This window comes from Lacerta agilis, chromosome 10 (assembly GCF_009819535.1).
Source record: "Lacerta agilis isolate rLacAgi1 chromosome 10, rLacAgi1.pri, whole genome shotgun sequence".
Classification (NCBI taxonomy): Eukaryota; Metazoa; Chordata; class Lepidosauria; order Squamata; family Lacertidae; genus Lacerta; species Lacerta agilis.
This window is the reverse complement of record NC_046321.1, coordinates 25558630-25570069: the sequence shown is the minus strand read 5'-3', so window position 1 is coordinate 25570069 and position 11440 is coordinate 25558630. Positions and strand designations below refer to the sequence as shown.

Below are 11440 nucleotides of genomic sequence, written 5' to 3'. Positions count from 1 at the left end.
TTTTGTTTTCTGCTCCCTGGTTGCAATTTTAAAACTTGTATTTGTGCTGTGGTTTGTTTCCCTATGACTCCAGGGTCTATGGTTTGCTGTAACTTTATGTCATATATTCCATATTTTATGTTTTTATGGGCTTATAGCCGCAATAAATTTGAATTTGAATTTGACAAATACATGTTATATTTGGGGAAGTGCCTGCAAAAATTTATATACTGGGCAGAAAACAACAATTAAGGCAAAATACGCAGTAAAATGAGGGTGAATTTTCATGAGGCCTGTTTTTAACAAAATGTTTGCTAAATGATGAGAAAATGCAGAGAGATGAACTTAAGATTGGAAAAATGAGAAGCAGAGAGAAACTGAAATGGTCAGACTCATCCATTGCTACCTGGGAGTCAAATTGAACTCAACGGTGCTTACTTCTGAGTAGGCATGCATCAGCCTTGTTAGTGTAAAAAAAGCTGGTGTTGGCCACTGGATAGATCATACCCATGGTGGTTGTATAGAGTGGAGTATAGAACAGAAACATTATAAGATAATTGGAATGGGAGGTAGGTGGGATTTGTAAATAGGAAATAGTAAAGTGTCCCAAGTATATATATATATATATATAGTTCTTTCAAAGAACAGAAAATTGAATGAAGCAAAATCACATGAAGCTATCAGATGTGCTGGTTTTTTTTTACAGTACAACAATTTTAGTTACTGTACACATTATGTAACTGGAAAACAGTTGGCATTTCCAGATCATACTTGCTGATTAGCTCACATTTCAGTTAAAACAGACAATCTGCCATCTGGCTGTTGCTTGAGAAACAAAAACCAAGTTAAAGCTCCAATACAAAAGCGACATTTGCATTGACACTATGAAGAATTGCCACTGCCACAAAAAAGTGCATTTCTCCCCACAACTTCCAAATGTTCAAACATTCTTCCGACTGACAAATCCAGAGATCCATGCCTGCCTTTTATATATACAGTTGTCTTGGAAGTCACCACAGAACCAAGACAGGACACTGACTCATGGGTCTTATTTCTGAAGAGGCCTGGAGGAAAAAGATGGCACACATTCATCTCCTCAGCAAAGGTTGCCTACTGCTTGATGAGAACTCAGCACTCCTACATGGGGCAGGCCAGACCCATCCTGCACTAACTCCTTGTATGACGCTGAGCTCCAGCTTTCTTCACACGCCCCGTTTATCCAAAGAAGAGAACACCAAATAGAAAAGTAGTTTTTAAAAAGAAGAAGGAACAAGTCACAGGTGCTGGGCATGGCAGTCACCTGCCAGGCAGCTTCAAGTATTTACAATATTTCCCTTTAAGTTACTTCTTTACACAAATGGTGCGGTACTTTTGATGAAGTGGTTTCAAGCACTCCTCTCATGAGTGCTTGCTACTGTCATCACCTGTAGTTCCCAAGTCCATTAGGAACTTGCTCCCGCCAGCCATTTTCTTTAAGGCACTGCACGTAGTGTGTAGACTCCATCTTGGCAGAGCTTTCTTCACTGGATAGTGCATTTCTCTCTTTCTCTCGTTTGCCCTTCTCTGAGGACTTTGGATTTGATGTATTTCAGGTCACTATTGACACTGGGTCGGCGAGCAAAGGGGGAGATCATGCCATAGGCATCTGTCTCTTTGACCCTGTGCATCCTGAAGGATTTTTGGTGGAAGGTGTCCCCATACTGGACAGAGATCTTCCTGTGAAGGGCGGGACTCATCTCGTGGGGCAGCTTGGCCATGCTGAAAAGAACGTAGAACATCTCGTTGACGTTGGTGTTCTTCTTGGCCGAGACTTCAAAGTAAGCACAGTTCTCATCGCTAGAGACCAGCTTCTCAGCTTCCTCAGAGCGAACTTTGCGGTAGAGTTCACCATGATCGTTTTTGTTGCCACAGATCACCATGGGTAGGTCACCTGTTTCCTTGGTCTTATTCTTCAGGCAGGATTTGACTTCAAGGATCTGCTGCTGGAGCCTCTTGACCTCATCAAAGGACTCTCTGCTATCCAAACTGAACACTAAGATGAAAACGTCTCCTGCAATGTTTCAAGAGGGGGAAACATATTAAGCCAACCCGTTACAACCTCTCTTAGAAAAGATAATGTAAAAGTCATACACAGCAAGTGATTTGTTTATCCCAGCTATATTAAGAACATGAGATGATCCTGTAGGATCACACCGATAGCCCATCTAGCCCAACATACTGCTCCCACAGTGGCCAACCAGATCACTATGAGAAGCAGGACCTGGGTGCGAGAGCACTTTCCCTTCTTGGTGTTTCCACCAACTGGTATTCAGAAGCACACTGCCTCACTCTGTGATATAACCAAACGTTATATGGTATAACCAAAACATTTAGAGAAATTTTGTTTGGATAAAAGGAAGGCTATTTACAGAGCTTTCATTGTAAAGAATGCAATGAATTAAGATGGCATGGATTTTTAGCAAAATAATGTTTTATAACAACATTTTGACAGGTCTATCAAACTGTTGCGTGTGTGCTAAAATCCTTCTCTTGATTCCCCCCCCCCCTTTACTGGGGTCGCATGGCTGTGGAGAGATCTTGCCAGAACCCAGAAGCCTCCATAGCCATATCTCCTTGCTTCTCTGGCAGTGGGAGTGGGCAGCGGGGAGCACACCTGCAAAGGTGCTCCTTGGATTCTGCTACCTGAGGCGGCTGCCTCAGTTTGCCTCATGGATGGGCTGATCCTAGCATGATTTCATTATCTAGGTAACTGGTTTTTCTGACAGTTTTGATCTGACCTGACTCATTTATGTTCTCAGTGGAATACAAAGGTGGGCCCAGAAAGTTATTATATCTCACTCAGTGTTTTACACTTTCTATAGAGGAGGAGGCATAGAGACACCCAATAAAAATCACCCCATGAGACCATATTCCACATCATTGGTGAACACAGATGGCTTTCCAAAGAGGGAGCAATTGGCAAGGGGTCCTCTTTCATTGAATTAAAGATTACCCCAGTTTATTTCAATTGATTCTGCACTTTTGGCTTTCAGCCACACATGTTAAACAAAATATTAGGGAATGAACAACTTGGAGCAAAAAGAGCCACTCTAGGAGAACAGTCAGAGGGTCATTTACAGCCAGTGAGATATTATTATTATTATTATTATTATTATTATTATTACCCCTTTGAGCTACGGACTCCCAAGAAACTATGGAGTTCTCCAGAAACTTATTTCAGTTAAGAGCTCCTTGCCATGTAGCACAGGAGCCCTTTGTTCAGGAAACCCAAACCCAAACCGTTCTTGGGCACAGGGAGGTGGCTGAATTCTGTGGATCCTGGCTGGCAACTCCTTGGAGATGGGAGTACAAAGATAACATGAGCCAAACCTTGCAAACAGGCATTGCAAGCACCTGGGATTGGTTTGAACCCCTGCCTCTCCTTCCCCAAACTGATGTGCATTGACTTGGGTCCACTAGGAGGAGCCCCTGGTAACCCTCTTCTCTCTCACACAATCACACGTCTAACCTGTGAGTATGGAAAGTCTCCTCATGGCAGGGAACGGATGGTTCCCAGATGTGTCCAAGATGTCTAGCTGATACATATCACCCCGGATGTTGTAGACTTTGCGATGGAAATCCTCAATCGTGGGTGTGTACTGGTCCTCAAAGCGGCCATTGAGAAACCGCGAGACAATGGAGCTCTTGCCCACCCTGGAGGCTCCAAGAACAACCATGCGGTAGGAGTTTTTGGCTGGCACGTTCAAGGTGCAGTTCCCACTGGACATAGTCTTCATCATTGCTTAGATCTGCACAGATATAAAATGATAAGGTTTTATCGTCAACATGAAAAAATCTACACCAGGAACAACAACCTGGTTCCTTTACCAGGAACTACAAATCCCGTCATTGGCCATGCTGATGGGAGTTGTAGTCTGGGTTGTGAAAGACTGGGCTACAGCAAACGAGGAAATGGCTACAGCAATATACACAAGTCAGCAGAATAACAGAAGAGTAGGTTGCCTACACCTGGGAAAGCTGTTTTGTTGTGTTAAAAAAGATTGGATTTTCTAAGCAGCAAAAAGAAGAAGATTTGTGATGCACACGAAAGCCTATACAAAGAACAAACTTAGTTGGTCTTTAAGGTGCTACTGGAAGGAATTTTTTATTTTTTATTTTGTTTCGACTATGGCAGACCAACACGGCTACCTATCTGTAACAGGGAAAACATAGAATCATAGAGTTGGAAGGGACCACAGGGATTATCTAGTCTAACCCCCTACAATGCAGGAATCCACATTTTGCCCAATGTGGGACTTGAACCCAAAACCCTGAAATTAAGAGTCTCATGCTCTACTGACTGAGCTATGCCAGCTGATGAATAGGTAGGTGTGTTCTGTTCATGGTGTCATTTAAATGCCCTATAAAAAGTGAGTGAGCGTACTGTGATTACTCCACAGCAATTACCTGCGTGGAATGGGCCATTGTCTTATCTCTTGCAATTCATTAACAGAGGGTCCCAGATGAGAAAACAAATGAGAGAATGGTTACATAATCAGAGCGTAAGCATGCCAGTCACTGGAAACTACAGGGACCCTTGAGACTCCAAGCACATCTTTTATTCACCAAACCTGTTGCATGACAAAAAGGAGAGTTAAAGCATAGGACCCCCAAAAGTGGGGTTGGGGAACCCAGGGATTACAACACCCATCATCCCTGGCCACTGGCCATGCTGGTTGGGTCTGATGGCAGCTGAAGTCCAGTAACCGCTAGTGGATCACAGGTTTTCTACCATGGTAATAAAGAAATGTTACAAGGTATGTTTGCTTTGATTTCTAGGAACCTTATTCAAGAGGATTGGTTTTACTAGTCTGCTACAGCCAGTGGTGGCTGGTCCTCATTGGTACAGAAGGCCCAGAAGCCAAGAGTAAGTGGAGCCAGAGCGAGTGACAGGCAGAGCCAACTGATTCCTCCTTTGTCCCATCCTCCTTCCTGCTGAGCTCTACAAGGGCATCCCTGAGACTTAGCAGCAGCAGGAGGAGGACGGGCAGTTCTGCCCCTGGCACCAATTGTAAACAGGAAAGGCAGGTGGGCGGCAGGAGTTGGCTGAGGGCAGACTGAGGTTTCTGGGACAGTGCCCCAATCTCTCTAAGAAACCAGCCTCCCTGGTTATAGCAAGCATAGTCAGAGGCAGATAAAAAATACGGGAACACATACACACGTTGCACCTTATAGACAGAAAAAACTCATTGTTGCTTAAGCTTATGTGAACTACAGCCAACTTTATCAGCTGCATGGATCTGGAAGATATAGATTTCTACATGATATAGAGGGAGTGGGGAACTGTAAACAATGCAGCAACAGGGCAAAACTCAGAGAAAGATGTTATGAAAGGCAAAGCGGGTTCTCAGTGTGCTATTTAGTTGATGTACTCTTTATGCAGGGACGCAGGTGGTGCTGTGGGTTACACCACAGAGCCTAGGGCTTGCCGATCAGAAGGTCACCGGTTCGAATCCCTGCGACGGGGTGAGCTCCCGTTGCTCGGTCCCAGCTGCTGCCCACCTAGCAGTTTGAAAGCACGTCAAAGTGCAAGTAGGTAAATAGGCACCGCTCCAGCGGGAAGGTAAACGGCGTTTCCATGCGCTGCTCTGGTTCACCAGAAGTGGCTTTGTCATGCTGGCCACATGACCCGGAAGCTGTACACCGGTTCCCTCGGCCAGTAAAGCGAGATGAGCGCTGCAACCCCAGAGTCGGACATAACTGGACCTAATGGTCAGGGGTCCCTTTACCTTTACCTTTACTCTTTATGCAAAATTACATTTCAAATGACATATAGCTATAGCTATAGCTATATCTGTTTAAGAACACCAGAGGAGCCCTCCTGGATCAGAACAAAGGCTCATTGACTTATTCTTTCACAGGGACCATCCCTATGCCCACAGGAAGCTCCAAATCAGGGTCACCCTTGCTTATTCCCCAAGCCATCTTTAAAAACATCTTGACTAATTTTCTAACCTGTGGAAGTATCAAAAGTGAAATAGCAACACAATTGTCATGGCTGACAAAAGAAGCCTTGGGGCATCTATCTTGGGGGGGAAACATATGGACCAGTGTCCCTATGAGCATTGTTCTAGAACCCCGAATGAGGATGGAGCATTATTTTGTCACGTGAATAGAGAGTCACATCCATAGCTGTCAAGTTTCGGATTTGAAAATAAGGGATCAGGAGTCTCACTTATCCCGGGGACAGTCACATGTCAGTGGTGGGCGGAGCCTGAAGCAAAAGTGGGCGGAGCAGCAATGTAAACTCCAAGCGGGCTCGGAGCGGAGCATAGAGGAGGGCAGCTATGTGCTCCGCGCGATGGAGCCCCATCGTCTTGTCTGATCCCATCAAAACAGGACAGGAAGCAGCAGCTGCTCAAAGGAAGCCAGGCTCCGCCCGCCAGCTAACCCTATTGGCCGGCTGAGGGGCTCGGCGGCAACGGATAGGGGCTGATGCAGGGGGAGGAATACACCCCCCTGTAAGCGCGGGAAACGGCTCTCACTTGCTTTGAGGGCTGAGGCTTTTCTCTCCAAGTAGGCGAGGTCTTCCCACCCAGTCCCTGGCCAGCAGGGGAGGAGCTGCTTCCATTAAAAACGGGAAATTTAAGGGAAATGAAAAAATAAGGGAGAGCAGCGGGAAACTGCTTGAAATAAGGGAGAATCCCGGGGAAAACGGGATACTTGACAGCACTGGTCACATCTGTTGCTCTGCTTACTTTTGCCTCTGGCTGCACCCGCCACCAACATGCAGCTCCAGGCGGGTTGTCCATAGGGCAATACAGCCTTCAAGCTGAGCAAGCTTCCCCAACCCTGCCCTAGTTCTTCTAAAGATGATCTTTCATCTTACACTAGTGCAGGGAGGGGAAAACTTGTGGGGTTTTTTTTATAGATATTGTTGCTCCCCAACTCCCCTCAGCTGGAGCCAGCAGAGCCAGGAATGATGGCATTTGTAATCCAACAACATCTGGATAATTTCACACCCCTGCACTAGGGTTATAGTCCTATGCATGCTTATGATGCAATCAGAAACATATCTACTCGGAAGTAAATCCTATTGATTGCAATGGGGTTTAGGTAAAGGTAAAGGGACCCCTGACTGTTAGGTCCAGCCGTGGACGACTCTGGAGTTGCGGCGCTCATCTCACTTTACTGGCCGAGGGAGCTGGCGTACAGCTTCTGGGTCATGTGGCCAGCATGACTAAGCCACTTCTGGCGAACCAGAGCAGCACACGGAAACGTCGTTTACCTTCCCGCTGGAGCGGTACCTATTTATCTACTTGCACTTTGCTGTGCTTTCAAACTGCTAGGTTGGCAAGAGCTGGGACCGAGCAACAGGACCTCACCCCGTCGCGGGGATTCAAACCGCCGACCTTCTGATCAGCAAGCCCTAGGCTCTGTGGTGTAACCCACAGTGCCACCCATGTCCCATGTAATGGGGTTTACTTGCAGGTAAATGGGATTAGGATTGCAGCCTCTGTTGTAAAGGCCACTGAACTCAGTGGGATTCACCTCTGGATAAAAGTGCAGTGGTACCCCAGGTTATGTACTTAATCTGTTCTGGGTTACAGTATGTAACCCGAAAAGGACGTAACCCGAACAATTCGTTCTGCGCATGCGCATGCGCAGACCGAAACCCCCGAAACCCCTGTGCAAAAAACGCCCTGCGCATGTGCAAATTGCGTGCACATCGGGTTGCGCTTCTGGGTTAGCGGAGTTCGTAACCCGAACAGTACGCAACCCGAACCGTACGTAACCTGAGGTACGACTGTGCTTTGGATCGAGCAGTAAATAGCACACAAAGCTTCATTGCATTCTCCCACCATGAAGTTTGGTGTTCTTCGTGTCAAGGTGTTTTATCCCCCTGTGTTTAGATGTCATGCAGAGAGAGCTTCTGTCCCCATTTAAACCAAGGATGTTGTATGACCTAGATGGCAAAGTCTAATAAATCAGAGGTCCATTTAAAAAGCATATCTGCCATTGAATCAGCCCATTTGTAGCAATTAATTGATCAATGCTTTGTGCCTTGTTGAAAACACAACCCCCTCCATTTATTGTGTTGCAATCAAAACCTGTCATCTATCTATCATCCATCTATCTATCTATCTATCTATCTATCTATCTATCTATCTATCTATCATCTAATGGTGCTTAATATAATAATCAGCTGTTTATAGTCCATCTTGACAGATTTGGACAGCCCACTATTACACACACACATTAATACTTGTACGTTGTATTGGCAATAATATTTTTTCTTTCCCATGCAGTTTTAGTCTGTATTTCTCTTTTACATAAAACCCCCCAAACAAATTCCTTTTTGAGCATTCCACTGCAACCTCATCTTAAAGAGGTGGGAAGCAAAGCAAAGGCAGTTTGAATGTCTTGCCCAAGGTCAAGCAAGTGGCACTGGTGCCTGGTACTCAAACTCATTTCCCACCTTCACTAAACTGTCTAATTTATTACCTTAGTAGAGGTATTTACTTTACTGTTTATTATTACATATATCCCCTGGATAGCTCAGTTGGTAGAGCATGAGACTCTTAATGTCAGGGTCATGAGTTTGAGCCCCACACTGGGCAAAAGATTCCTGCATTGCAGGAGGTTGGACCCTCAAGGGTGGGGTACAAATAATAAAATTTATATTTATATTATTAAAATTCTATGATTCTCTGTATACCTCACCTTTCCTTCAAGCAGTTCAAGGGGAAATATATTCAGTTCTCTCCTAGCCCAAGGTAAGCTTCATGTCTGAATGCAGCTTTGAACCCTAGTTTCCCAGGCCCCAGTCTGATGCTGCAACTACTACACCACATTGACTCTCTTGGTATAGGCACACCTCAAAAAGTGAAGGTGCAGATGTACAGAAGTAAACAGAGACATTGAGTTGCATCCAGCTAATTCAAACTCTGAATAGACTTGTGGAAATGAGTGAACCTAAGTTAGTCATAGCCATTAACTCCTTTTTTTTTTTTTTTTGCTCTGAGTAGACACTAGCATGGGATGCAATGGGTAGCTTTTCGGTAGAGCACCCAGATTTTAGTCTTATTCGTATTGCTTTATGACGCTTTTGTTGCAATCTGGTTCCATTTGCCCAGGTATTGATTCTGAAAGGGCTTCTAAGCATTCCATCTGTTAGCTTTTTAGCTTAGTGCACAGAGGTCCACTTTGCTTCCTGCAGCCACCATTCGTCTAATTGCCTCTGAAACTCCAAAGCAAAGTGAAGCTGTTGTCTTTCATGCACCACCCAGAATCTCTCTCTTCCCTTCTCTGTGTTGCTGCAGCTTTTCTGACTCACCAAAATCACCTTTATTGTCTCACAGAACACCCCCAGGGTGTGTGTGTGTGTGTGCATGTGCACACCCACCCAAACGGTACATTATAAAAAATGAACAAGGATGTCTTGCCCATTTACTTGCTATTATATATATATAGGCTTTTTAATATCAGGTTCAAGCTATTTAAGTCCATCACTAATTTAAGGGTATCATATTAGCCCATCCTTATATCCACATGTTGAATGTTAGCACTTTCTCTCAAGGAACTACTCCAACTAGTTTTCTAACAGCATATCATTATCATCTGCCTGATGAAAGACACAGAGAGAACAAATGATGACAGTAAGGTCACTACACAAGCCAGCTGTTGGCTTGTCCTTGCCAACTTCCCCATCCCTTTTCTGGAGCCTCTCGGCTATGTATTTCTAATGTAAAAGCACCAGTGGGTCCTAAACTGGTATCTTTCCCCGCCGCATCTCACCCCTCTATATTTGCTTGCGGAGCAGCTGAGATTGAAATTCCATGCCTCGTACTGCTCAGTTCTTAAAAGTGATTTAAAACACACCCATCCCCTTCCCCCCAATCCTGTATATGTAAGGTAGGCACCAGGGAGAACACATAAAGATGATCCAGGTATAGAGAAATGACATGGGGACAGGCAGACAACCTGCACCAGAAACCTGCCTTGGGGGGGGGGGCTTTCTAACCTATTTCTTTTCTTTTCTGCACCCCCTCCGCTGGGGTCTTGGTGCTTGCCCCAGAGCACCTAAAGCAGACAAAACTGCTACACAGCATCCGCAGGGTATATAATGGCAAGCTTCAGTTCTCTCACACTTTATTTATTGTCTTTTCATGCTCAAAAGACGGGGGGGGGGGGGGAAGAAGAGAAAAGATCACAAGAAACAATGCAGAATAGCTAGCTCTGCTCTCGGCTACAAAGTCCTTCAACCCCTTTCCCTTTAAAAAAAACACCCATCTAGACACTGTTGCTTGGAGCTATTATTCTACACATCTAGCTACAAAGCTCCTTCATTTACCTTTTTCTCTCTTTGGAAGGGAAATACTGGCTCCTCTTGCAGTCAGCAGCGTTGGCTCAGCGGACTGAATCAGCAGCAGCAGCAGCAGCGGCAGCAACAACTGCTGGTTGTAGTCCTAGAAGCTGATGCTTTCTGCCCAAACCTCCCGTTCTGTCACTCCTGTATTCTAGAGAGGGAAGGACAACTTCAGCGCTTCGGCAGCTGCTCCCCCACACAGAGAGTCTTTGCTGAATCAGAAGACACACATGGTTCAAAGTTTGTTCTTCAAAAACCAACAGTTGCCCTTTTTTTCCACCTGTGCTCTGAGGAGAGATGTTTGTGTGTGTCCCCTCTCTTTTTCTCTTTCTTCCCACTGCTCTCAGTTTACTCCAAAACAGAGCTGGCAGTCTCCTCCTCAAGCTTGCACAGTTGTTTGTCTTGCAACTTGAAATTCAGATAACTCATTTGGAGAAGGAGAGGGGGCTCTGGTGCGACATCTATCCTTTGGAACAGGTGAGTGCATCTCCCGCAGGCCTATATGTTCCTTCTTGCACAGCTTCAAGGCGGGAAAGAGAAATGGATAAAAGGCAAGAGAGATGATGATGATGATGATGATGATGGATTGCTAAATCAATAAAGAGAAAATTCCCTTTAAAATCAGCCTTTGATGGTCTTTGGAAGAATAAGCCAGGGTTTTTCTTTCTAAAAGCTAAGCGCTCTTTTATGTTTTTCACTACTCAGGTGACTTGATGTGTGTGTGTGTGTGTGTGTGTGTGTGTGTGTATTCTCCCTCTTTTCCTCTCTATATACCGTATATACCCGAGTATAAGCCGACCCGAATATAAACCGAGGCACCCAATTTTCCTACAAAAACCTGGGAAAGCTTATTGACTCGAGTATAAGCCGGTTCACCTTTGCCGCTGTGGAGGAGGAGGAGGAACAAGGAGCCCGAAAGCAGCCCTTTGGGCTGCTCCTTCCTCTTCCTCCTTTGCCAAGTTTGCATTTATGCGAGCAGTTCAGGAATGGAACAAGCTGCCTGGGGAGAGTAAAGAACCGCCATTCTTGTACGCTTCTTAAGGAATGGTTGACTGGGGTGAGCGGGTGGCGGCACGAGCGGAGAGAAAGGGCTTCTTTCTCGCCGCCCCCACC

General features: G+C 45.3%; 1 protein-coding gene across 1 annotated transcript; it reads right to left on the bottom strand.

Moving 5' to 3' along the window:
- Positions 1 to 659: 659 nt before the first annotated feature.
- On the bottom strand, positions 660 to 10839 carry RASD2 (RASD family member 2). The gene is made up of 3 exons (XM_033162968.1): positions 10313 to 10839; positions 3488 to 3767; positions 660 to 2029 (listed from the first exon to the last, which is right to left on the bottom strand). Exons 2-3 carry the CDS (start codon positions 3756 to 3758, stop codon positions 1500 to 1502), a joined length of 801 nt encoding a protein of 266 aa, XP_033018859.1. The 5' UTR covers positions 3759 to 3767; positions 10313 to 10839; the 3' UTR covers positions 660 to 1499.
- Positions 10840 to 11440: the final 601 nt, after the last annotated feature.

Bases quoted from the DNA above. Each gene is read 5' to 3' on its own strand.
- RASD2 (XM_033162968.1), bottom strand. From the start codon at position 3,758: ATGATGAAGACTATGTCCAGTGGGAACTGCACCTTGAACGTGCCAGCC. The intron at 2,030-3,487 runs GTTAGACGTGTG...GAAACATTGCAG, and splicing joins GAGACTTTCCATACTCACAG to GAGACGTTTTCATCTTAGTG.